Source organism: Nematolebias whitei, chromosome 1, assembly GCF_014905685.2.
Source record: "Nematolebias whitei isolate Nwh7 chromosome 1, NemWhi1, whole genome shotgun sequence".
Taxonomy (NCBI): domain Eukaryota; kingdom Metazoa; phylum Chordata; class Actinopteri; order Cyprinodontiformes; family Rivulidae; genus Nematolebias; species Nematolebias whitei.
The window spans coordinates 8,836,166-8,863,804 of NC_056498.1; the positions used below are offsets into that span (position 1 = coordinate 8,836,166).

The 27,639-nt window shown below is 39.6% G+C and overlaps 1 protein-coding gene across 1 annotated transcript in view; it reads right to left on the minus strand.

Annotated features, from left to right (window-relative positions):
- mta2 (metastasis associated 1 family, member 2) overlaps positions 1–25,539 on the minus strand; it is a 64,340-nt gene extending 38,801 nt beyond the window's left edge. Inside the window, exons 1-2 of the mRNA XM_037674922.1 lie at positions 25,104–25,539; positions 2,243–2,310 (exon numbers count right to left, since the gene is read on the minus strand). Coding sequence (XP_037530850.1) covers positions 2,243–2,310; positions 25,104–25,131 — 96 coding nt within the window. The 5' untranslated portion in view covers positions 25,132–25,539. The remainder of the gene's footprint in view (positions 1–2,242; positions 2,311–25,103) is intronic.
- Between the last annotated feature and the right edge of the window lie 2,100 nt (positions 25,540–27,639).

The window sequence follows — 27,639 nt, forward strand, 5'->3', positions numbered from 1 at the left end:
GGAAATTATTTGTTGCTGTAACTCGTTATTTCATTAAGAGATGTTATAGATGCTGACTGCTGTAGACAGGAAGGATCTCTTGTAAAGGTCCATCCCACAGTGGATCCTAAGAAACTGGCTGTAGATGTCGTCTGATCTGTCCACCCAGACTCTGCTGGCCTCTCAGTTCCCCCGGGCTGTAGAACCACCTGAATGCTGGGCAGAACTCCTCCCAGAGCGATGGCCACTCCTTCCAGCAGTCTGCTGAGCTCCTCGTCACTGCGGACAGCTAACTGTAGGTGTAGAGGGACGATCCTGTCCTTCCATATTTTGTCTTTCTCCTCAGTGCTGTTCACAACACCTGTTGTTTCCATCAGTGATAAACACTTGGAACATAACTTTTTATAGAAAATGCATCAGATTTGTTGTAATCAACTTGTTTGGAGTGAATAAATTAAACTGCCTGGTTTTCCCAGCAGGAGACGTAAAAACTGATGTACTAAAAATTAAATGGTGTTAAGAGCGTAGTTGGCAACTGAATGTTGGAAGAAAATAGGCTCATTTATGTTGTAGTGTCACTGAATTCTTGAGTGTTTGTGACAAAGCAAAGCTGTACGGCCACAATTTGAGCAGTCATTTTTTTAAATCACACATTATGTGGATGTGCACATTATGTTGTTGCTCACTTTTAACAACATTGTGCACACCGTTTATGATTTAATCTACTGGAGTACACTTCAGAAATGAATCCAGACAGATTTGGACCAGTTTAAAATAATAAATATTTATAATTGGCATGTTTTTTGTGAGAGAGTGAATGGTTGTTTGACTTGTTTGTCTCCAAGTGTCCCTGTGATGGACTTGCAACCTGTCTAGGGTTTCCCCGCCTCTTGCACAGTGACAGCTGGACATGATGACCCCTGTGACCCAAAAAGGAAGAAGCGTGTAAAGATGATGGATGGATGTTTTTAGTCCTTCATGTTCAGGATTGTAGCCTTTTAAGCTTTCATGAGAAGAGCTCCTCTTCAGGCGTCAAAATACAACTCTAGAATTACAGAAATTAAATTGAGGTGGGTTTAAGACACCCACAACAACTTCGAGACTATTGAGAGAAAAAACATGTTTCTTTGAACAAGTTCAAAATCCAACTGACAAGACTGCGAGCCTCCGCGACCACACAAGTGAACCAAGAACCCAATGTTTCCAGCTCATTAGGAGACTCCCTCGTCAGTACTGTTCACCAGCAGTCACAGCTCAGTGAGACATTTAACATGGTCCACGCTTTGAAGGCCCATAAACAGAAAATGGGCAAAAGTTCCCAAAGAAACACTCTTGGAGGGATTTCCACAAGGCTTTGGAGTGTCGCTGTGGGAATTTCCACCCATCCTTTCTGTAGAGCATTTACGAGGTCAGGCACTGATGTTGGATGAGAAGATCAGACTTGCAATCATTGTTCCTGTTCATTCTAAAGGCACTTAATGGGGTTGAAGTAACAATCTGCAACCGATAAATAAATAATAAATTAATTAAATTATTCTTTGGAGCAGCTGTGGTTGATTGGTTAGAGCAGTCGTCCTCCAATCCAAGAGTTGGGGGTTTGATTCCACCATCAGTCACATGCTGAAGTGTCCCTGGGCAAGACACTGAACCACTCATTGTCTCTGATGTGTGTCCCATCAGTGTATGAATGTGATAAAACACTGATTAATCTTTGTACAGATCTAGTAGAGTGCTGCATGAATGGATACATGAGGCACAGATTGTGTTGTAAAGAGCTTTGAATATCTTGATAAGATAGAAAGGAGCTATATAAGCGCGGTCCATTTACCATTCTTTTGTTATTCATGCTGCACAAAAGCTTTCTGTGAGAGAAAGAGGGCTGGTCATAAACAATAATAGAAACATTGAAGGTTATAATATTTGAACTGGATGCCTTGATGTTTATGTTTGTCTCTGCTGCCTTTACCACTCAGTTCTTCAGTACAAGAGTGTTACATAAATGATCTTAATCCTCTGACTGCAACAGCCTGGTGTCATTTGTTGTTGTTATGCAACTGGTTCCTGTCCCAGACCCTGGCCATTACATTTACCCAACAAGGTGCAGGCTAAATGAGGATGGTAGAGTTTTAAATGGATAATAAAACTTATGGATGTGTGGTGCGAAACCTGGAATGACAAACACCGACTCTGGTTCACCGTACACCTGAGAAAATTTAATTTATACACTTTGATGTTTTTAAAAGACAAAGAGAAGACAACCAACCTTGTTGAGCTCTTCTATTCTTCGTATCAGGTAAGGGTTGCTGGAGGAGTTCTCAAAGTAAACATAGTCTGAAACAAAAGAGAGAAAAAACAGAATCCAGGGTCATTCCTTGTAAAACAAGCGGCACTCTGATGTCCCCCATCGCTGAGGGCTTTGAAGAGTGAATGGTTGTTGTTTTCTAAATGACTGTTTTTCTGGACTGAAATTGAATAGGGAATAGAAGTAAACCTAAATGTTTTTGGTGCCAGATATTCAAGTGGGGAGGAGTTACACTGTGGAGAAGAACAGGTAATTTGTTCTTCTTGTCCGAGGCAGCGCAGAGTAGGGGTTGAATCCTCCTAGAATCGACTAGTCAACTCACGAGTTTTTAAAATTCACGTTGACTAGTCGCAGTCAGTGATTGTGTCACGTGATCAGCGCTGGCTACAAAACGGACTCTTCCAAGCAGATGGAAGGTGACGAGCAAGCCAGGTCTTGCCAAACAGGTAGAAATTCATCACCAGTGTGGAAGTATTTCATTAAAGATGACTCTTCCAGTTCAACCGCCCGTGGTGGATCCTACCCCCACCCGCCTCCTGTTTTTAGTTTAATTTATTACGTAATGAGCCGCATGTTTCTTTCAATTTTGAAGCTTAATAGTTTGTTATCCTGTGACTTATTTGCATTTTTAAAAAATAGTAGGAGCATAAATATACACTCCTGATGTTTTGTTCTTTTTTATTGTAAATAATAACTTTTTTTGATATAGCGTCTTGAGTTCCTATGATGCCACAGTGACTAGTCGATGTCGGCTCGACTTTTAAAAATATGAAGTCGTACAACCCCTAGCACAGAGTGACTGGTCCTGGTGAGTGGAGGGAGACATTTTATCTACCAGCAGGTGCAGTGGTGGAGACAGGGGGTGGCCAATCTTGAATTTTGATGTGGCAATCCAGTTTTCTAAAAGAACGTTTCTTGTGCCTAGATAGAGCCGCACACCTAAATGTAAGTTGGTACCTCACTTATTTTTCTAATTATCATGCTGACAACATGCATGGATGAACAGATGGAGGGTTATTCCACTTCCCCCTCTTCACTCAGAGACAGTGGACAGAAAAAGTGCTAACTCTGCAAGTAAAAACAAAGTTTGCCAAATTGGACAATGTTAACAAGAAATCAGTGGCTCCCTCAGAAAGTCTCACATCTTAGAAACTTGGTGTCAAACCTCAAAGTCACTCCTAAGCACTTTGGTAACAGCTTCTATAAATAAAGTTGACTCGACTACACTAAAAGTTGGACGAAGTCAAACTTATGGAATTTCAAAAATTAGAGCATTTTAGAAAATACACATTTTATGATTTATTGTTCACAATTGATTTTTTATTTTATTTTTATGAAACAACATTTTAAAAGGTTGTTATTATAAGTAATTAACAGGTTTTGCTTTTATCTAGATGTTAAAACATTGAATAAAAAGATGTGGTTTGTTCCAAACAGCAGACGTTAAGGATGGTAGCTGAAATTGTTGGATGTAACTGGGACCCCGTGTACATAATTTCGCTCCACCACATGTACCACATGAGGTGCGAATGACAATAAAGAAACTCTGACTCTGAAAACCCATTTTTAACTATCAACATTCATGTTCAATAATTCAAGAAAAAAATCCAAACAAAGTTAAGTCAGGTCCTCTGGATGGTTTCTTTTTGTTGAAACATTTCGCCTTTCATCCAGAAGACTTCATCATCTGTACTACAATCTTTACTAATTTCCATAGACTTCTATTTCCCGCCTGGACGTTTATGAGAAAGGTGGCGTAAGAGAGCACCGACATCCTCAACATTCATTCCAGATCTCTTACAGAGATCTTTAAATACGAAGAACATTTAAAACATGTGATAATTATAAACAAAACAAAAACAGATTAATCCAAAAGCTCCATCTGGTATTCTAGGTGTTCTATAAATAGAAAATTTCTCTCAGCATATTTTCGCATCACGTCTAGGCTGCCAGAGCACTTCCACACATCGTCCACTCAGTGTCTGAACCTCTGAACGTCCACCCAGCTGTGGGAAAACCAACATACTTAAAAACTTAAACTCCAGGCAAAAGATGAACCAAGAGAGCCTATATAATCAACTTGAAATAATTTATTTAGGGAATTTACTTGTAAACATTTTCTTCTGAGAAAAAAAAAAAAAAAATGAAAGAACAGAAATTTAGTTGGAAAACAAATATTTGATCATACTTTCCTTTCCCTTCTCAGACTATAGCCCAGACCTGGAAAATACTAAAACAGCACTTTATCTAGTGTTTTCTGGACTGGAATTTACTGGAGTTGAACAGGAAAATGCAAGAAAACCTTAATTATTTTTAGTGCAAGATATTCAAGTGGGTAGGAGTTACACTGTGGAGAAGAACAAAGACAGTATTTTACATTTTTATTTTGCTTGTCCGAGGCAGCACAAAGAGATGGATCCTGGTGAGTGGAGGGAGCAATTTTATCCACAACCAGGCGCAGTGGTGGAGCCAGGGGGTGACCAACGGTGGTCTTGACCACCATAGATTATTCTTTGGTGACTGATTTGAAGAAACAAAACTTTAAAAACTATAACGTATTATTTCCTCAAATGATTGGGATGGCTGGTATGTGACAACTCAATTTTGGATAGAGCCTTTCTTTCACCTAGATGTAGCCACACGCCAAAATGGAAATCGGTACCTCGTTTATTTTTCAAGCTATCCAGGTCACAACACAGACGGATGGACAGAGGGTATTTTTAATTCCCCCTCTTCGCTCCACGACAGGGGACAATAAAGCTGATCTTTTTGAGAGGTTCTCTGCTCCAGTATTTGCTGCTGGAATTACAACAAGATCAAATGGTCCATGTGGCTTCAAAATAAGAGCATGTTGTACATTCACTCAGAATAAAAAGGGATTGCTCCTCTGATCCATTAGTCCAGTTTACTGTACAAATACAAATGAGGAATTAAAAGCAGCGGGACTCTGATGCACGAGCTGCTGTCACACCGTCGACTGACTGCCGAGCAAAAACTGACAAAACACTCGAGATTTATTCAGGTTAATTGAGAAGGCACATGTTTTTTCTGCCAAAACTCTGAACTTTCATACTCCGTTATTCTAGTGATGCATTGTACGTTAGTTGTGCCGCACAACTTGATTTTATTCTAAGAGACTTTAACCTTTTATATTTTTAATAAGCATGACTATGTGGTGGGTAAAATGTATGAAGGATGCAAGTGGTAATACTTTGATCAAAATATAAACTGTTTTGTACAGATGTTAACTGGTTCATTCATTGTGTGTCCTCCCAAGAAATATTTAACTGTTTGTAGTTTAACAGTTTCACAATGTAAACTGTATTTGTTGTCAAGATCTAGTTTATTGTGTTATTGTTCTCTGGTTTTAAAAAGCTTCAAGTGTTAGAGACAAAGTTATTTTTATTATTTTGCAACAAAATGATCTTGGGATCGTGTATGGAGAAAAAACAAACTCTGAAGTACTTCGCTGGTGAAGATTCTCAGTCATACAGGACATGATGAATTCAAAAAGCGTTCAATACAAAAACAACTGGACTTTATTTGAGCGAAACGTTTTCTGTTACAAAGAAAGTCCAGTTGTTTTTGTATTGAACACTTTTTGAATTCTGAAGTACTTCATTTGTGCTTTTGAAATGCTTCTCAAAACTGGATTAAAGACACTTAACTGAACCGTGAAAAAAACAAGTCAATTAAAATGTGGCTAACATGATGAAAGTTCACAAATATTTGTCATTAGTTCTCGCATTATGAGGAGGGATGGACAGTGAATTTTCAATTTTAAAAATCAAGTTAAAGTCCAGTTAAAATGGGCAAATTTGAAGACTAAAAGCAACGGCCACAAACATGTTTTTAACACCGGTGTTGCACCAAGGTAAGTATCCACAATAGACTTTGTTCCTCCTGTGCACCCACAGCCCGTGCGCTGGGAGGGCACACAAAGCAGAAAAAAATTCAAAAAGCATAAATTTATCGAGCTTATATGAATTGAGTTTACAAAAACACAAACGCCTGCTTTTTCAGCAGTCATACTTGGTTTGTTAAAATGAAAACATGTTGAGAACAATAAAAACCCTGATGAGTTTGAGTTAAATTACTCCCAGTCATTTAATGAAGTAGAAATTGTGTTAGAAGTATAAAAAATGTAGGAAAAACAAACAAACTGAAAACGGTCATTAACAGCTATTATGGTTTAAAGTATCAGTTACATGTAAAGTTCCCACATATTTCAGCCTAAAGTCCCATAGACGTTTGATTTTTAGTGAAAAATGCACTGATCCAACAATATGTATGCAAGACATCCTGGGCCGAAGGAATAAGGTGGACAGGAAATATGTAACTTTTTTCCCTCACAATATCTTAATATTAGTAAACAATAACACATAGATTCACTCAAAACAAACGCATTCATATTTGTCCTTTAAATCTGCTATAAGGGTCTATTCACCATCACTGTTAGGAGTCTATCTGGAAACAGATTTTTGTTATTTTTTTTAATTGAACAGATATTTCTAGAAATGTTTCCATCCACAAAATATAGAAGAAAAAAATAAAAACTGCAGCAACTATGTCAGGTCTGTATTTGGTGCAGTAATGATACCACAAAAATACACCGACAGGAATGAAGGCGCTCAAAACTGCAAGCACAAGAAGAAAAAGCTGGACAATGAGTTTGATAAATAATATCAGTAGAAGGCAGTCTAGTCTGCCCATCTCACTTATTGTTTACATTATACATTCTAATATGATTACCATTATATTACATACTAGAACCTGACCAATATACCAGTAGGGCTAATATTTTAGGCTGGTATAGATGTTTGGAGACCCATCAGTATCAGTGATGATAATTGACCTATTATTTGCCAATATTGGAACTTCTAATTTTCACCCCTAAAATTTAGGGAACCAGTTGTAATTGTTCAATGTATCCAGCAGAGAGTGAATGAAAACTACTTTCAAGTCATGTCCGTTCACTTAAGTTTCACTTTCAGTTCAGCACAAACAAAGCAGCAAGCAATACTGTGTAGTGTATTTTGCTGAACAGAGCATAGTAAGTTTATTTTAACTGATCTGTAAAACAAATCAACAATAAAAAATTACCTTTAATCCTCCAACCCGCTTGTCATTATCTATGTGCCTCTCAAGTTAGCAAGCTAATGTTTAGATAACCTAGCATAGGCTATTGCCTTGTACAACTTAATCCAGAACAATAAATCTAACGTAGAGGTAAAATATATCAGTGTTAATAATGTTATCTTTGTTGTCCGCAATGAAATGCATTGTTTGTCTGAAATCTTAACTTCTTTACAAAAACAAAACAAACAAACAAAAAAAACGCTGCTGCAGTCAATACTAATTAGACCTTTATCATACATAAATGACTCTTTAAACAATGATCAGGGAAGGATTTTTCTTTACAGTTTACAAGAAAGGCGCGCTGCCTACTGAACTGCGTGCACACCCCCTGAACCCCCACCCACACCACCTGTCAGCACTGACGTGCACAAACCTAGTGGCATGCAATACAATACAATTAGGGGTTGAACGACTACATAATTTTTAAACTCGACATTAACATAATAAAACTTGAGTAGAACTCGAGTACTTGATGACATCATAGGATCTAAAGATACAAAAATAAATAAATAAAACTGCAAAAAAGGTCATTATTTACAATAAAAAAAGACCAACAAAAAATTGGGAGCGTATATTTTGCTCCAACCATTTATCATACAGCACATAAGTCACAGGAAAAACTAAACTATTAGTTATTATTATTAAACTGCAAACGTGAAGAAACGTGTGGCACGTCAAAAACGAAACTAAAAACAGTGGGGGGGTCGACCACCCCGCACCACAACCAGCTGTGGTGCGCATTAGGTTTAGTTTTAGAGGTTAATATGTTTATAGATTTTATTATAGGTTTAGAGATTAATATTTTTTGCTTTTTGTTTGTGAAACAAGGTCAGAGGAAGCTGGTTCTGGTTCGGTCGATTGGACCCGGTGTTGCACCATATTCTGTGACATGCAACAGTGCATGCAACACTGCCCCCTACGGTCACAAAATATGGTGCAACACCGGTTCACAACGAGCTCCAAACAGTCAGAAAGTTGTCTCATTTTATGTTTCCTTACGGTAGTTGAACCAAAAGATTCATCTTTAGTGAAATATTTCCAGACTATTGATGCATTTCTACCTGTTTGTCAAGACTGGGCCTGCTCCGCTCCATCTGTCTGCTTGGAGGAATCCATTTTGTAACGCACACCCGGTGCGGATCACGTGACGCCATGACGTAACTGTGGTGTAATGACGTCACCACGAATACTCGACATGAAATTAAAAACCTCGATAGGTGTCCTAGGAATTAGGGGTGCACCGATAAATCGGCCGGCCGATCGATCGGCCCCGATTTCCTTAATTTGGGGAGATCGGCGATCGGCCGATCTTTAAAGGAGAAGCCGATTTTATCCACCGATCGTATCTGCCTCCGGAAAGGTCTGAAAATCAGCTGCTGTCCCCTTTTGCTCCACTGTGAGAGCTCACACACAGGTCACTCGGAGCAGCCATGTCGTCGGTTTGGAAGTTCTACGCTGTAAAAGAAAATGAGCCAAAGATCGCAATTTGCAATTCGTGTAAAGCCGAAGTAAGTCGTGGTGGAGCCACCACCAAAACCTTTAAAACAACAAACCTCGTTCGCCATTTAAGAAATCACCACGCCGCCAAGTATGCAATGTTTGAAGAGAGCAACCAATCTAAGGCTAATGCTAAAGCTAGCGCTAACAAAGAGGCAGTCGGTGGGTCGCTGTTAGCTTTTATGAGCAACGAAAAGAGCAAAGCTACCACGAGGAAAGTGATGGAGGTCATGGCATTAGACAACCAGCCATTTTCAGTCGTTGAGGACAAAGGTTTTAGAAGCTTGATGCAGCACGTGTGCCCACGATATAATATGCCGAGTCGGAAATATTTTTCTGATGTTGCATTACCGGAGTTGTTCAGCCAAGTTTCGAGAGACACCCGCAGCCTGCTAAAAGCTAATACAAATACACTCAGCTTTACAACAGACATCTGGACTTCTGATGTAAGTTCAATGTCCATGTTAAGTTTTACTGCACAGTGGATTGACGAACAGTTCAAACGTCATCAAGTACTCTTAAACTGTAAAGAAATGGCGGGGTCTCACACTGCGGCCAATTTATCAGCAGAGTTTAAGGCGATGCTGAATCACTGGGAAATCGATAATGGAAGAGTTCACGTTGTTTTACGGGATAATGCTCGTAATGTGGCCAAAGCGCTGGATGATATCAACCTGAAAAGTTTACCCTGCCTGGCACACACACTGCAACTGGTTGTAAATGAGGGACAGCTGGCGCAGCGCAGCATCACAGACATGGTGGCAACAGGAAGGAGAATTGTTGGACATTTTAAGCATTCATCACTTGCCTATTCCCGACTTTATGACATACAGACACAGTTAGGTCAACCCAGGAAACGATTACAGCAAGACGTTTCAACGAGGTGGAGCAGCACAGTCTACATGCTGCAGTCGCTGTTGGAGCAGAGACGTGCTATTGGCGTGTATGCTGCTGAGCACGAGTTACCAGCCACACTCACAGCACACCAGTGGGAGCTACTGGACAATGTGCTCACCATTCTTGCACCTTTTGAGGAACTCACAAAGGAGATTAGCTCATCAACAGCTACAGCAGCAGATGTCATCCCAGCCATCACTGCACTCAAGCGGATTTTGGAGAGGCAAGCGAGCACAGACCGTGGCGTGGGTACAGCCAAAGCTACGTTGCTGGAGGCTGTTGTGAGAAGATTCAGCAACATTGAGCATGAGCCCCTGTACAGCTTGGCCACTGTTCTGGATCCAAGGCAAGTAACTATTAACATTCTATTTTAGCCATAATTACTTTTAGCCTACTACTATATTTCAACAAACATTTAAATTAAATTAAAAATAAAAATTTCTTGATTGAAATTGTAGTGAACTAGGCCTGATGTCAAAAACTTTGACCTTAAGGACCATATGGGACAGAAGCTGTCATTTCATTGATTTGAATCCAGAAATACAGGTTGACCCATCCTGAGACTTTCTTTCTTGAAAATTCAAGTGAAAGAACACTCTCTTTTCTATTATCATTACTATTTTACAAATGTTTGATAATCAAAGTGTTTTAGTTCAAACCATTTTAGATGTTGTAGTGAACTAATCAATTTTTATTAACTGTGAAACAGTAATAATGATTTTTAATCCTCATGCAAAGTTAGAATTCATGTTAAGGTCTGTTACAGAGTAATTATGCATTTTCTGATTTTCTGTCTTTGAATGAGCAGGGTAAGTTGGTCCAAGGTTGGACTCAAACGCAGACAAGTGTTGGAACGAACTGTCTTGTTTTTACATCCTCTCAGACGTAAATAGAGAAGCTGGCACCTGTTGGCACCTGTTTCCGCCAACTCGTCTAAAAATCCCTCTCGTCTGTCTAAAAACATTTTCAATCTGTTCCATAACATTCTTGCTGTTTTTCTGACTTCTAGTGACCTCTTACGTCACAAAACACACCCCTGTCTGGTCGATATTGACCAATCAGAAACTCCCAAATGAACCGGAGAGCTCTTTAAAATGTCGGTACTTCCTAGTTCAAACGAGTGTCGAGAGAGTGTCGAGAGTCGTGTGGAGTTTCCAGTCGGGTGGAGAGTCGAGTTTGGAGTCGTTGCAGCTCCCGTGCTGGGAAACAGGAAGATCCTGACATGACCACAGAGCTCTTCCGAGTCTTATGGGATTATAACATCTTCCACCTCTGGGTGGAACTCTGACGGACTCAACTCATGTGAAGTCCACTCGTGAGGTGAACCTGTGTCGGACGGAATACCGTCACTACTTCGGACGATTCACAGCTGTTCCTACGGAGACGCTGAAAGGGTGCGTTGAATGGACTTTCGTACCAGTGGAGACATCTCCAGGTAAAAGAGTCGAGTTATACCACCTAAGTGTACTAGGGAAGAAGCTGAGAAAAACCCGGAGAGTGCCGTCCTGAATGCTGACACAAACAAACCCCCTCACCCATCTTTTTCTCCCTCTAAACTTCATCTTTCCATCTTTAAAATTCTTCTATCAGGTAGAAATCATTCCAGATATTTTAGAAATGTCTGTGTAAAGTTCTCATCCACCGCCGTGTGGTCAATCAAAATTGTACAGCTTGCTAAAATTAGCCATGTTGTTATTTTCCATATTTTGCCAATTAATGTAAATGTGTGATGTGTTAAACTTTGATTCTGTTAATAAATGACCCACTGTCGTTTGGTGAGTCAAAGATAATTAACGTCTCACGTTACATTTTATTAAATTCAATGCACATTATATACAGTCCAGAAAAATGAATCTGTTTAATTTATGAATATATCTCATGCATATGTTCATCTACAAAATGCATTTCTTTATTTACATGCAAGTCATAAAAACTGTTAATGTATACAAAACACAATGATTGACCCATCTTTCTTTGTTTATGCAAAACAAGGTACAAGAATCGCTACTTCTCAGCAGAGGTGAAAGATGACGTGAAACTGCTCCTTTTGACCAAACTTGCAGAGGGGGAGACCAGATGCACACCTGCTGCAGGAACATCCTCTGAAGTGGGACCTCCTGATATTGATGAACCTGCAGCCAAAAGGCGTAGTCTACTGTTTGCAGCTCACGACGAAATCTTGAAGGAGAACATTGAACAGGAGCAACAGCTGGCCAGCCCTTCAGCTATGCAGGTACAGAACTACCTATCTGAGGTTCCTGTCGAAAGGAGCCAGGACCCATTGGTCTACTGGAAGATCAATGAAAATCGTTTCCCTCATCTTGCTCTACTTGCCCGACCCTATCTCTCTGCCCCATGCACAAGCGTTGAAAGCGAGCGCCTGTTTAGCTTGGCTGGACATGTAGTAGATGAGAAAAGAAGTCGCCTGTCTGGTGACAAAGCAGAAATGCTTTTGTTCATCAAGAAAAACCTGCCACTAATGAAAGTGACTGGAATAAGTCTGTGAGAACTAACTTACCTGTGCCAGTGTTGTTTCTTATTACCCACTGACTTGAAAATGTTACACTTGTTGCATTATCTTTTTAAGTTTTGTTTTTTTTAAATGTAACAAGTGAAAGAGTTGAAGGAACTGAACATTTTTTTTTTTGGTTAATTTTATAGTTTTAACAAAAATTGTGTAAACTTCATTTATATTTCAGAATACTACCTCATGACAAGTTAAAACAACAAGTTTGTATTGTTTCTAGGGTATTTTTCAAGGGTATGTTTTACAATAAAATAAGATTGGTAAATTGAAGGTGCATTGTGATCTTGTAACACCTGACACTGTTGCTTATAAAAAAAAATCGGTATCGGCCAAAATCGGAATCGGCAGTTCAGACTTTCAAAAAATCGGTGATCGGCCTGAAAATTGAAATCGGTGCACCCCTACTAGGAATCGATGTGTAGATTACTCGAGTAGTCTGTGAAAGCCCTAAATACAATACAGGTGCTCTAGCTAATAAGCTAAAGGCAATAAAGGCTGCCTCTTCCCTCATGCTGAACCGTCACGCTACAAACAGCAAGCGTTACCGGTACAAACAGAATGCAGCTCAGATGTGTCTCAGTCTCCCCCACTCCACCGGTCGACAAAAATCACAGACGAAATGAGCATCCCGCCATGGCAAGTTATCTAGGGTACCATTATACAAGTGGGGTGCCCCACACCGTCAACAAAACTGAGCACCCCGCCTACCAAACCGAACTTGCCCCCCCAACACACACACACACACACACACTACTGACTTAGTGCTACTGACATAGCACTAAGCTAGCAACGTGAAATACAGGCCCTCTAGCTAAAAAAGCTAAAGGCAGTGCTCACGTCATGTTGCCTCTTCTCTCAAGCTGAAACACCCCACACACACTCAAAAACTGTCTGTATAAACAGCGCACAACTCAAACGTGTCACACTAAGCTAGCAGCGCACAATACAGGCGCTCTAGCTAAAAATCTAAAAGCCCCTCTTCCCTCATGCTGACCCCCCCCCCCCCAGAAAAAAAAAAACAAACTGTTAATACAAGCTGCGCTCAGACATGTCTCCTTCCCCCCACCCCCCAGCAACAAAAATCATGGAGATGAGCACCCCGCCATGGCAGGTTAACTAGGGGAAACGCTGCATCCCATTATTGGGCTCGTATGTTTTCCAAATGTTGTGTTTAGGCTCTTCCACACATGAATTTTTCTCACCCTGGAACCCAATTTTTTATTTATTTAATTAATATAATAGCCCAAGACACAGCATCCTGTGCTAAATTACATGAAACAATGATCAAATTAACAAATGTTATTTAAGTGTGGCCTAAAGAACACAATGTTCACATCAACACTGACTGAATAGGAATAAAACAAGCTAGTTTTCTTCAACCCATTTAGGACATTGATGTAGAGACCACCTGGCTGACCGATCCATACAAACATGTTCATATAAGGGAATAAAAAAAATATAAAAAAGAAGGTGTTTATAGAATGAGATGATCTTTTACTCCTTAATTATTTATCACTCATCTTACTACTAAAAACAAAAAGTGCTCCCTGTAGCTTTAGATGGTGTTTTTGAGAGAAAGCTCCAGTTCCACCCACAAACAGGGACAGAAAGTCTCTGGAGGACAGATGTTCTGATGCATCAAGCAGAGGTGGAGAGAGAAGGTCTCTGATAGGTAGAGCATTTCTTCCTCTGTTCCACACACTGATTGCCTGAACAGGGGAGCATCACCTCATTGTTACTAGTGAAGAAACAGAGATCATCCGATTACATAATCCTGCATTGCGCACCAAAAGATGTGCACTTTAGTGAGCATGAAAAAAAAACAAAAAACTGGATGCTAGAGATGGAAATCTGAGATGACCGTGGCTTCTTTATCCTCTACCGTAAGACAAAATATATAAAAAATAAAATAAATAAATAAAATTAATTTCTCCCAGCTAAAAGTGACCAGTAACCCTGGAAACACGTTTGATGTTGTATCATGAAAGTCTTACATCCTAATGTGACAGCATGCATGGTAAAAGAGAAGACGCAACGACAGACGGTGTCTGCTGACGCAGCTGTGAGTCTTCTGTGAGGACATTGTTGGCTGGTGTGGCGCAGTACGACAGGTGCTTGAGGGTTAATAAAAAAGAGAGGAAGCATCTGACTAATCTCTGTAGAGAATGAAGGATGAAGTCTAAACCTTGTGTGCCTCTTGTGAACTAAGGACTAATATACTGCATGTGTGTGGGAGTGGTGGTGCAGAGGTTACAGAAGGTGGGCCTGTGATCAGAAGATCGCCAGTTCAACTCCCGGTACCAACAACATCAAAATATGGGTGGGAAAGGTGAAGCACCCACACCTACCTCCACCCTCATTTGCCTCACTCTTGGCCCGTGAGCAAGGCCCTTAACCCCCACCATCTGCACCCCCGGGCACCCTAGATAACAGCTCTCTGCTTCACACAGAGGAGAGTGGCTAAAGTATTAAAGAGTAGTTCGGTGGTGTGTGGTTGTGTCAGGAAGGACATCAGATGTAAAAAAACTGACAAGTATTCGTGCGACTTAGTTCGCTGTAGGACTCTTGACGAAAGGAGCAGCCGAAAGAAGAAGAAGAATATATATATATATATATATATATATATATATATATATATAACATATATATCCCCCCCCCCCCACACACACACACCTTATCTTTTAATACTGGCTCTAACTGACCACAAAAACAGAGTAACTGACACAGGAAATTAAACTTCTTTGCAACATTCAGCCATGTGAGTGTACTGCGGTTGTGTGAAGGTTTCTAAATCATCTCAACATTGAGACTTGTTTTTCTTCTGTACATTTTTCAGCATTTAACTTGTTCAGCAGTGTTATGTTTCAACAATTCATGTATCATAATGTTCAGCTCATGCAGAACACTCCTGCTGTGACTTTTGGGATTTGTGCAAATTTGACTTTCAGTGCCCTGAGACGACTTCTGTTGCGACTTGGCGCTTTATAAATAAACTGAATTGAAATATTTAGCTTTTTCTGCCATGTTTACCTCATTGAAAATTAATGGAGCTCTTCACATCCTTCAAAAACCCTTTGAGCTGTTTAAAACCCTGTCCTGCTCATTTGCTACATCTACATGACCACCCCTACAAGCACCCTGTTGGATGCTGCCTATCACGTTGTGCTAAGATTCAGAACTGGCTCTAACTACCGTACCCACCACTGCACCCTGTATTCACTGGTTAACTGGTCATCATTAACTTCACACAGACTCTCTCACTGGTACATTTTCATCTTTAAATCACTTCTTGGTCTGTTGCCTTCATACGTGTCCTCCAACAGGTCTATGCGAGTGCAGCTACAGCGTGCGCTCTCAGGACATCATTACATGCAGCGTTCCCTCAGTGAGGACTGAACTAGGCAAAAGGTCCTTCCCCTACTTTGTTTCAGCCTATAAAACAAAATCGGTACTGGCCAAAATCGGAATCAGCAGGTCAGGCTTTTTAGAAATTGGTGCTCGGTCAGAAAACTGCAATTGGTGCACCCCTATAATGAACACAGCAACATGAAATAATCAGCAGCATGAGATCAGCATCATGGACTGTCAGCAGCACACATCAACAACCAAGTGGCATTACAGCGATTTTCAGTTGTTTTTTTTTTTCCACAGTAATTTTCACAGTGATGTTTTTCCTGGTCAGAGATTCATGAGTCTAACAGCCTCGGGGTATAAGCTGTTCCTCAGCCTTTCAGTCTTGTTCAGCTAATTTCAGCTTTTTAAGCTATTTTTTTTATTTGCCAACTTCAGCTGTTTTCTGCACATTTTGGTTTCTTTTTTGCTCATTTCAGATTATTATTATTTTTTTTGTAATTCGGCCTTTGCCTATTTCAGCTTTTTTCTGCTGCTTTCCTCTTATTTTCCTGCTTTCAGCAAATGTCAGCTGTTTAACTTCAGCTCACATTACCACTTCAGTCCTGAAACCTTTTCAGCAGCTATAAAGGTTGAATGAATGAATGAATCAGCACAAACCAATCAGCTGTAAGTATTCACCGCGTTTTAGCAGGAAATGCAGAATCTCCAGTTTCGTCTCTTCTTCTAAAAAAGGTTCACCTCCACCTCTTTAGCAGCCTGAGCTCTGGAGCATCTTGTGATGTTTTATTAAGTCAGAACAAGTAAAGATGACGGCACGAGAGAGAGAAGCAGCATTTATTTGACAAAATGAGCAGGTTGGTTTGTCACTTGCGTGGATCCAAAATATATTCTTCAATCAACCTTTATTTAGACAGGTAAATCCCATTGAGCCTCGAGGACTAATTTACAAGAGAGACCTGATTTCAACAAAGAAAGATGACAACAATGGACAACAGCAACAACCATAAACAGTTATAAAAAAGCATACTACAGTTTTTTTTTTTTTTTAACAAATAGGATGGCTAAAAGTAAAAGGTAACAAAACAAAAAACAGCTAGATTCCAAGACAAATGTAGAAAACTAAAAACAGGAACATGTCTGCATTGGTCCCTGCCAGGTGTCCAACAGATTCTTAAAGACACTTAGAGAGGTCAAGGTCGAGAGCTTCAAATCTTTTTGTAAGATGTTCCAGGAAACAGGAGCGGAATAGGAGAAGGCCCTTTTGCCTAGTTCAGTCCACACTGAGGGAACACTGCAGGTAATAATGTCCTGAGAGCGCACGCTGTAGCTGCACTCACGCAGAGACATGTAGGAGGAGATGTATGAAGGCAACAGACCAAGAAGTGATTTAAAGATGAAAATGTACCAGTGAGAGAGTCTGAGTGAAGTCAATGATGACCAGTTAACCAGTGAATACTGGGTGCAGTGGTGGGTACGATAATCACAGCCAGTTATGAATCTTAGTGCACCATGATAGACAGCATCCAACATCTGCAGGGTTCTTGTAGGAGCGTTCATGTAAATAATGTCACCGTAATCAATGGAGGGAAGGAAAGTCACAGATACAAGGAGTTTTCTAGCATTCAGGGTTAGACAGGATTTGTTTCTGAAAAAGAAACCCAGTTTAACTTTCAGTTTCTTTATCAAGTTTTCCACATGGAGCTTAAAAGAGAGATGTGAGTCGACCAAGATACCCAAATATTTATAGGAATCAACAAACTCAATGGGGACACCATTTGAGGATAAAATCGGAGGAAGAACTGCTGGGACCGACTTCCTATTTGAAAAAAGGACACAAGGTTTGCTAATCCATGGTGTCCACAGCACTCAGCAACACAACAAATCTGTTCAGCCATCTAAAATTCAGGCTCAGAATGGCAATATAACTGTGACTGAGCCTGTGTTAACTCCGACTGGTCAGGAGGCTGCTGCAGCCGACCTCCATCAGTCTGTGACGGTGCGAGACATACATGAGGCCCATCACAGACGTTCAAAAGTTACAACTTTAAGCACAGAAAAACATTTAAACAATGTGGCCAACTTGGGAAAACAACTTTTCAGTAATCTAATAAAATTAAGTCAGGTCCTCTGGATGGATTCTTCTTGTTCAAACGTTTCATCTTTTATCCAAACGACTTCGTCAGTCCAGAGAACCTGACTTAACGTTGTTAGGTTTTTCTACCTGGATTACCGAGCAGCATCAGAAAACTTTTCAGTAAGTTTCAGCAGCAAATATGTGAAACCCAAACGGTCAGATCAACATGGAGGAAACAAGATGACAAGCTTATCGCTTCAATAAAGTTGTCTATGTGAAAACATAAAAGCAGAAATGAGAAGTCAGTTTTATTAAAGATGGTGTGTGTGCTGAAGAAGCTACAGCTGCTGTCCAGCAGAACTTCAGTACAAACTAAGTGTTTTTTGGACAGAAACAGAAATAAGAAACTCCACCTGCTCTACAATACCATTTAACATCAAATTTATTGTAACATTAATTATATTTTAGTTCATATGTGAGTCACTCATTTTACAAAAGGAAGGACTGTTACTTTGCTCCAATGAAAAAGTTGCGAGGATTTTTATTTTTTACAAAAGGGCTGGATGGATTTTAATGTATAAATCACTTACAATCAGATTAATTTGATCCTTACAAAATAACTGTTTTGTTGAACTATAACACTTTTGGTGTGTTTTTATTACAGTAATATTTGTCAACATTCATACAATTATTTCCCACTGAAAAATGATTCACCATAAAACAAACAAAAAAATTTAAAAAAAAAGAAAGAAAGAATTGCATTAAAAAAAAAAGAAGCTTTTAATGTCTTAAATAGGACCTAACAAAACAGTGAATGTAGTTTTTCTGGTTTGGACCATGCTGATGAACTCATACTGACAAGATCCAATGGACCCACTTCTAATGCAGATGATTAAAGTTTTAAAACAGATTACCGATAATCGTAAAATTTCCACGACAGACGGTGAGTAAAAGAGCACGGACTCGTTTATTTTCAGTTGATGATGGAGGAGGTGGAGGAGGAAGATGTGTTTCTGTTGTGAACTAAGAATAGCAATGAACTTCAGTCATAAAGAGATCGCCACAGTTTCCGACAGATGGTGCAGGAACCTGTCCCTGTGCTGCCCGCTCGAGGTGCACCGCCCAGGACAGCACAACACCACAGAGATGCTGCATCCTCAGGGTACAAAAAATATCTCCTTACACGAGTTCTTTGCCGATCTTTACAAGTTTTACAGGAACAGTCGTAAAGATGTCTGTATTTACTAACAGCCTCGGCCAGCTGCTCCTCAGCTGAAAAGATGAAGCGAAATGACCTGAGTGTAGTTCAGCTGCTTTTCCAAACAAACGCACCCACAAAGTTCTGACCAATCACTCAATGCCTGACACATACACCTGCAAGAAAGCAGCTTTACTGTGCACAGAACCAGTTCCCTGAGACAGAGGAAAAACAAACAAAAAACTATTTCATTGCACAACCACATCAGCGAGAAATAATTTCAGTTCTTCTGATAAGTTGTAAATTAGCCTTAAGCTAACAATTTCAAGGTATATCACGGTGTTATGGAGGTTATGGAGTCAGAACCACTACATTTTACAGTCAAACCGTTCCTATGGTTTGAACGCCTCAAAACAAAACTGAAACAGGGTGTTCTTTAGGTTTTTGTTTCCCCCTCTGTTACTGGACTTGTTGCTCTGACATTCAGCTGTGAATGGTGGCCAAATTAAATCTTTACGCTTGTTTGAAAAAAATACAGTAGTGCCTTGCTACTTCGCCTTATGGTATAAAGTATGTCTTGGTTTTTATTTGTATTATTATTTTATTGTTATTTTACTGCCAATTTTTATCATACTTTTTTTAAAAATTGATCTCAATTTTATTTCTTTTATCATATATCTATGATTTAGGGTTGCACAGATGAATCGGCCCCGATTTCCTTAATTTTGGAAAATCGGAAATCTGCTGATACTTGCATGAAAAAACGATTTTTTTAGTTTTAACAACAGTTGTCTGAACTTCATTTATATTTCAGAGCACTACCTCATGACCAGTTAAAACAAGTTTGTATTGTTTTTAGGATATTGCTCAAGGGTATGTTTTCAATAAAATAAGATTGGAAAATTGAAGGTGACTTATAACACCTGACAGTGTTGCTAAAAAAAAAATCGGAATCGGCAGGTCAGACTTTTAAAAAATCGGTGATCGGACAAAAAACTGCTATCGGTGCACCCCTACTATGATTGTAATGGTTGTGAAGCACTTTGGACAGCTGAGGTTGTTCTAAATGTGCTAATATAAATAAACTTTGACTGCTCTATCACTGTTTGTGGACGTCCATAATATTGCACAATTTTTTTTTTTTTTTTTTTACACACGATTGTAATATCACTGTACAGAACTCATGTGGATGTGAAAAAGTTAATGACAAAAAAATAATAATTCAGACAGGCGCCGCCATTTTGTAGTTTTCTTTCATTCAGCCTCCACTGTAATCGCCACTCAGACGGACTACATTCCCTCACATCAATGCTGTGCTGTAGTGCCTCTGAGCGCTGTTTTCTGTCAAACGGTATTTTTGCAAAGCAAAGTCATGACTGCTGAACCGGCCTTTCAAAAGTCAAATTTGGGCGGCTGTGGCTGAGTGGTTAGAGCAGTCGTCCTCCAATGCAAAAGTTGGGGGTTCAAATCCACCAGAAGTCACATGCTGAAGTGTCCCTGGGCAAGACAATAAACCCCTCATTGCCTCCGATGTGTCCCATCAGTGTATGAATGTGATCTAAAGCACTGATTAGCCTCTTTAGAATGATTTGTTCAATTAGCTTTGTAGAGATCTAGTATAGAGCTGTATGAATGGATGAATGAGGCACAGATTGTAGTGGAAAGAGCTTTGAGTTTCTAGATAAGATAGAAAGGTGCTGTATAAATGCAGTCCATTTTTGAAAATTGAAATCATGTCAAATCTTATGGAAAATATATTTTTAAGAAAACTCAACTTTCCAAACATAAGATTCAAAAGAAATTGTAACTCATGTGAGGACGTGTCGCTTTAAGAAACAGAGCGTTGACCCGGCTGCTGATTGGCTGTCAGCTCTGTTTTCCCGGTCGCTCGATGGCTGTTACAAGGCACCTGTTTGCCTGTGATCTTTTTCAACTGGACATTAATCATGTTACGTTTTCTAAACGTTCTGTGCGTTCAAAAGTTTCTGGCGGTGAACCAAAATGCCATAAATGCTTTTAAACTGAAATGCTTAGTAACCCGGGCGCTGATTGGCTGGTACAGTAGCAGATGGTCACTAACGCACTAATAGCAGGGGGTTTGTTTACCTCCGCTCTTTTTCAACTGGATAGCTCCCCAACTTTTGTGTTAAAAAGTTTCTGGCTGCGAACCAAAATTCCAGTGGAAGATGCTGACGATTAAAGAGAAAGTGGAACTTCTGGACAAACTTAAAGATGGCCGTACCTACACAGATGTTGCCGGCCACCTATGGCACGATTGTTAAGATGGAAACTGCATTGGTTGTGTGGATTAATGATTGCAGAAAGAAAAATACATTTGAATAAACACGATTTGGATTAAAAAGTGGTCAGCGTGAGGGTTCAGCGTAGGGATGCACGTTATTGGATTTTTGTCCGATAACCGATACCGATATTTTATATACTTTCCATTGTCAGAACATAGCCCTCTTATTTAGGCTTATTTAATACAAAAATTGTGTAAGAGCTGTAAGAACTGGTGACATATATCCAGTAACAGCCATATGATATGTATAGCACTTTAATTTATATTAAATGAAAAGTGTTCATTGTTATTTATTAGCATTAGTCACCTGTGATGCTCTCACTTGTGGAGGCTTGTTCCAGGTTCCTAGCTGCAGTGTGGGATCCTCTGCACTCCTGTGCATGAAGGACAGACTTTTTAAGTTCAAAGTTTTTGTCTATCCATTGTGCTGTAAAACTAATCATGCTAACGGGGATAACATGATGTCCAAATGTCTGTGGTAAAACTCACCCAACAAGTTGTGCTATCAGCTATTAGCTTCTTAATGACGTCAGGAATGACGGCTTTTAACTCTGGTAACGTTACATCGGAAAAAATATCTCCGACTGGGGACGATGTAACGAGGCTCAACGTAGTCCATAAATCTTCAGACTCTGACATCCTCACCAACAAAAAGTAAAATTGCCACACTGCCAACATTTTGAATTTTACTCTCTGCCGTGAGATTGGGTAGGCCCACATGACGTCATCACGTTGTGCTGCCGCTGCAGGCAAAACAGCAACTTTTATATCGGTGAGTTATTATGATGGAATGGCCGATGTCCGATACTGAACTATAACGCTGATATCGGCCGATACTTATACCATGCCGATAATATTGTGCATCCCTAGTTCAGCGTGAGGGAAGATGTTGCTTTTAGCTTTTAAGCTAGTGCGCTGCCAACTTGGAGCTACGTCAGTGCAGAAGGGTGGGGGTGGTGCGCGTAGTTTGGTAGACTGTGCCCTCGATTCTGTTGACGCAGCGGAGCACTCTGCTTGAATAATAGTAGAGGAAACACTGAATGCATCGACCACCGATTCATGGTCAAGTAGGACTGCGGAGCCTTACCCGAGTCTGACTGTGCACTAAATTAACAGCAACTGGGAACTGTGGAGCTCAAACCTCGAGACCAGCTACTTTCCTGAAGATCAGGAAATTGGCTGATAGCTGTTCTGATCAGCAATCCTTTCAGGCAGCATTTAATTTGTTTTCAGCATTTGTCACAAGTTTTAAGCTTTAATTTTATTTAGTTTTTTTGGGAACTGCACCTGCACTTTAGTTTTGTGGTGGATTTTGTTGATCTATATTTTGTGCAGATTTTTTCAATCTAAATAACAGAAGGATAATTTTTATTTTTATACTTTGAGACTGAATACTAAATAAAGTAATTACAGTAAAATTCACTCTTGTTTTTTTATATATAATACTGCAAAGCAACAAGTTCATTTTGTCAAATGAATAACTATGATTTCTGTCTTTTTTTGTTGTTATATCACACAATTTATCGTTATCGTCAGAATGCTCTGAAATATCATATTATATTTGAGCCTTATCGCCCACCCCTAATGATTAGTCTTACAGCACAATGGATAGACAAAAACTTTGAACTTAAAAAGTCTGTCCTTCATGCACAGGAGTGCAGAGGATCCCACACTGTAGCTAGGAACCTGGAACAAGCCTCCACAAGTGAGACAGCATCACAGGTCACTAATGCTAATAAATAACATTTAACACTTTTCATTTAATATAAGTTAAACTGCTATACACATCATATGGCTGTTACTGCATATATGTCACCAGCTCTTACAGCGGTTGCACAATTTTTGTAGCAAATAAGCCTAAATAAGAGGGATATGTTCTGACAAAGGAAAGTAGTAAGTACACAAAATATTTATATTGGTTATGGGTCAAATAAGTTTTAACATATCGGCCAAAAATCCAATATTGTGCATCCCTAGTGGTTAGCACTGTTGCCTCACAGCAAGAAGGTCCTGGGTTTGGACCTGGGGTCTTTCTGAGTTTGCATGTTCTCCTTGTGTTTGCGTGGGTTTTCGTTGAGTAGTCTGGTTTCCTCCCACAGGCCAAGGCCTCTCTTGCAAAAGAGATCTGTGATCTCAATGGGATATACATGGTTGAATAAAGGTTAATAAAATAATCACATGAATCACATTCTGGATGCCTCAGAAGTGCTACATGACGTTGGTACAACTGGTGCTTAACCACAGAACTTCATGTACATTGTTATTTATTGTGATGTAACATTTAATGTGAAAGTGATAGTGGTGTAACATGTTTGCATGAACAACATTAAACTAACAGCAAAGCTGTTTTATGACTGCAGCTTTGGTCATAGCTGCTTTCAGACTACAGTAACCTTTAGCCAGCCCAGTTAGACGTAAACTATTTCTCCCAACTGAGGTTGTACAAGAAGCCATCCACAACTGAGGTTGTACAAGAAGCCATCCACAACTGAGGTTGTACAAGAAGCCATCCACAACTGGTAAGATAGTACTTAACCCACATTTACAACCCCACATCAACGAACATTACTATAAATCTTTTAGTATGCAATTTCCATTTAAAGTCAAAATATCATTTATCGTGTGTAAATTCCACAAATCCACACTAATATTACAAAACAACATTATTTACTAAAGGATGCACAGCAAACAAGTAGTATTAAAAAAAAACAAGCAAAATACATTAATCACTGATTATGCAGCATATTGTGCAGGATTTAACCAGCATGACCTAAATACAGAGTACAGTTTTAGAGTGATTACTAACACACACAAGCTACAGCATTTATAACAAAAATGTACAAAGCATTTACAAGTTGCCAAATTAGACTTTATGATAAACTCAAAACCTTGTTTCACCATCGATCCCGTTTCAGTGAAATGCAGTTTGGGCTTTAACAAGTGAAATCCTTCATCAAATCGACCCTAACTTTTATTATTTTTCCACTGTTTGATAGTTAAAAAAATATATATATTTGAAATGTTACTCAAAGTTTGGGTATTTCTCTTTACTTTCAATTTCACATTTTACGGGATACAACGCAAACTTGAGCGTTTAGCAGACCGCTAATTCGAAGTTTGTTTCTTATTTAACAAATGTATAAATAGAAGCGCGAGCGCGCTGCCGACAGGAGAGTCACGTGACTTTAAGCTAACCTAATGTGGCTCCAAGTTAGCAGCGACACTGAAGTGATATGGCGGATGTGATAATGGAATCAACCCTCCGGCCAGGCTAACCGAGCTAGCGGCTAACGCTAACATCGCCGAGTTCATGCTAATGTGAGCGCTTCACTGGAAACAGTGGGATTCATCAGTTGCCGCATTTATTTGCAACTAAGAGTAAATTCAATAAAACACAATAATATACACTTTGAGGGACTACTTTGTTTTTTTTAAACTTTCAGAACCAGTTCCCCAGCCTGCAGCCTGTCGTGGGATATTTTGTTGAGGCAACTATCTGGATGTATTGATTTGTTGTTAAAGTTGAATAACATAGTTACCAAAGCTTCATTTTGTACAAGCAATACTTAAAATAGTTGTTAAATTGTCATAAAGTACTCGTGCGTTTAATTGGTCACATTACCATTCAAAGATTGTGACGTTCTAAGACATAAAACTTGACGCACACGAACCGCGGACCGAGCTAGCTTCAGTTAGCGGCTAACCTCAGACAGCTAGCGATTAGCTAGCCACGTTCGTGTCGGAGACGAACAATCACTTTGTGTGTGCGCGAGCGTGTGTTCATGTAAGGGGAGGTGGGGAGGGGGTCACAAAGATATATAAACCGTTTCTTACCTCCCACTCGGTACATGTTGGCCGCCATCCTCCCGTAACCTTTCACTAAATCACTCCCAGGGTTACTCCCGCTCCGGTAAAATAATATCGACGGTGATCAGTTTTATTCCTTCATTTATCTTGGACACCCCCGCCGCGAGACAAAGCCGGCTTCGGGCACGAGCCGAGCTGCTGTGGCGGGTAAAAAGTTAAAAGTTTCCGTTGGTAATACCCTGGAGCTCGTGCTCTAAAATACATGTAGTCCTTGTTTCCCGGCCCCTCCGACGACCTTCTTCTCCTCTTCCTCACTCACTCATTCACACACAGCTAGCCTGGCTCTTACTCCACTCTTCCTCCCATCCTCCGCTCCAAGCTTCATCCTCCTCTTCTTCACCTCCGCTTAGTTCAGCGCGCGCACACACACACTGGCTGGTCCCCTTCGGGTGAGCGGATCGTCATCTTCGGCAATTGTCGACAATTTCCGGTGAACGTCTCAGCCCTCATTCAACAAGGTGGAAACCTGAACTTTAATCTTTATTTCACACTTTTTTTGGTCTTTTTTTTAATTTTATTTAAAACTTGTATCAGTTTTTCTGTCTTAGTTTCAATTTAACATGTTTTTATTTACTGATTTTTAAAAATTTCAAACTGTGAAGTGTCATTATGTTGATTCAAAGCAAAGAAAACGTAAAAACAAAGTAACCTGATGTCAATTTAGAGCTTTGAAAAAATAAACTCTTTTAAATATAGAAATATAATGATGTATATTCTAAATAAGTTCAGGCTTGTAATGATAGGGTTAAAACTAATATAGCAAACATGTCTCAGTTTTGACAGGGCATATTTATCACTCTCCGTCAAAAGGCAGGCGATGAGGTTTTTGCCTGTTGGTCTGTTTGCAAAATATCTTGTGAACCACTGGATAATTTTTATTGAAACTTGCAGAAAGTAGTCACTGGATATACAATTACAACTGATTAATCTTTGTAGTCAACCCACATCAAGATGGCCGACACAACCAACAGACTTTAAAAACCACAGAAATGGCTATAATTCACTTAGTTTTAGTGAAATTGACAAAACATTTGGTGTGGTAGAAGCTGAGAGTCTGAGTGATATCTTGTGATTTGTTTGAGATAACACATAAATTGTTACATGTAGAACTCTTTATGATTTTAGTCCACCAGACTTTTCCAACATTTATTCAACTATTTTTTCCCCATCAGAAATGTATAAAATGACACCTCTGAGACTGTGTTGTATGCTCCAGCATCTGGTACACTACCTGCATTATATCCAAACAGAACTGCTTTTATGTCTTTTGCTTTGTCATGTAATCAGTTTGAATCCAGCAGTTTAAAATACACACATTTTATTACAGATCATTCAAGTTTTGTTTTTTGATATTTTATAAAGAATTAAAAAAATAACACGACTTGTGCTGTTTCCACTGATTTTTCATACTTCAGGTTAAACTTTATGGTTTTGTAGAACATGTCCACCACTGCCTCCTAGTGGACAAACTTACACATCACACCTGCTGGTCTTTCCTCTCCAATGGGACATCCAGTCCAGACTATTCCTGGGGACCAGAGTTTGAAGTGAAGTGGAACTGCACAAGTGGAAGAGTAGGGCGAACTAAGTTTTGTTTTGTACAATTAAACATGCATGTTAGGCTGATGTAATGATAAATTGTCTCTAGGTGTGAGAGAGTGGATGGTTGTTCCATCTTGTTTGTCTCTGTGTCCCTGTGATGGATGGAGACCTGTCCAGGGTGTCCCCCGCCTCTTGCACAGTGACTGCTGGACAGTGAACCCCGCGACTCGGAAAGGAAGAAGCAGGTAACAATGATGGATGGATGAAATAATAAACGTCTGTTTATAGTTCTAAGATTTCAACATTTAAGTTAATCATACGCTCTAAACATACCTGATAAAACTGAACCCCCAATAAAAAGCTGAAAATTTAAATAATTTTTGTGTAAAGGACTCAACACTACTGATCTCATGGATGTACATATAGTCTGGCCTGAGGGGTATGAGTTGAGCTTGGTCATAGTACATGTGAGGTATATCCTAAACTTTAACCCCAGGTAGAAATCTCCACACATCAGTAGAATTTTCTTCCATTCACAAGTGGAACATGCCACTTTAACATTTGTTTCATCACTTTTTTGTCATTTAATTTATTTTATGCACCTAGGTCATATATCAATTAAAATTATTTTCAACTTCTAACAATTCTACATGTGTAGTTGGGGATTTTCAGCCGGCTGCCTGGAAAGCCTAACATGATTATTACAATTAGGCCCGTCACGATATCAAATTTTGCTGGGTCATTAGTTGTCTCAGAAATTATTGTGATAAACGATAATATTCTTTGAAATTTAACAATAAATGGTAATTATCAAATTTAAGAAGAAATGTTGATTAATTTTTGTGTGTAGTACCCTTTTTGACCACTGGATGGCAGTACAAGACTGAACTGAAGGATGGATAGTGAGAGAGCGAGCAGCGCGTCTCTTAAGAAAAATGGGAGGCTCCTTGACATGACATGG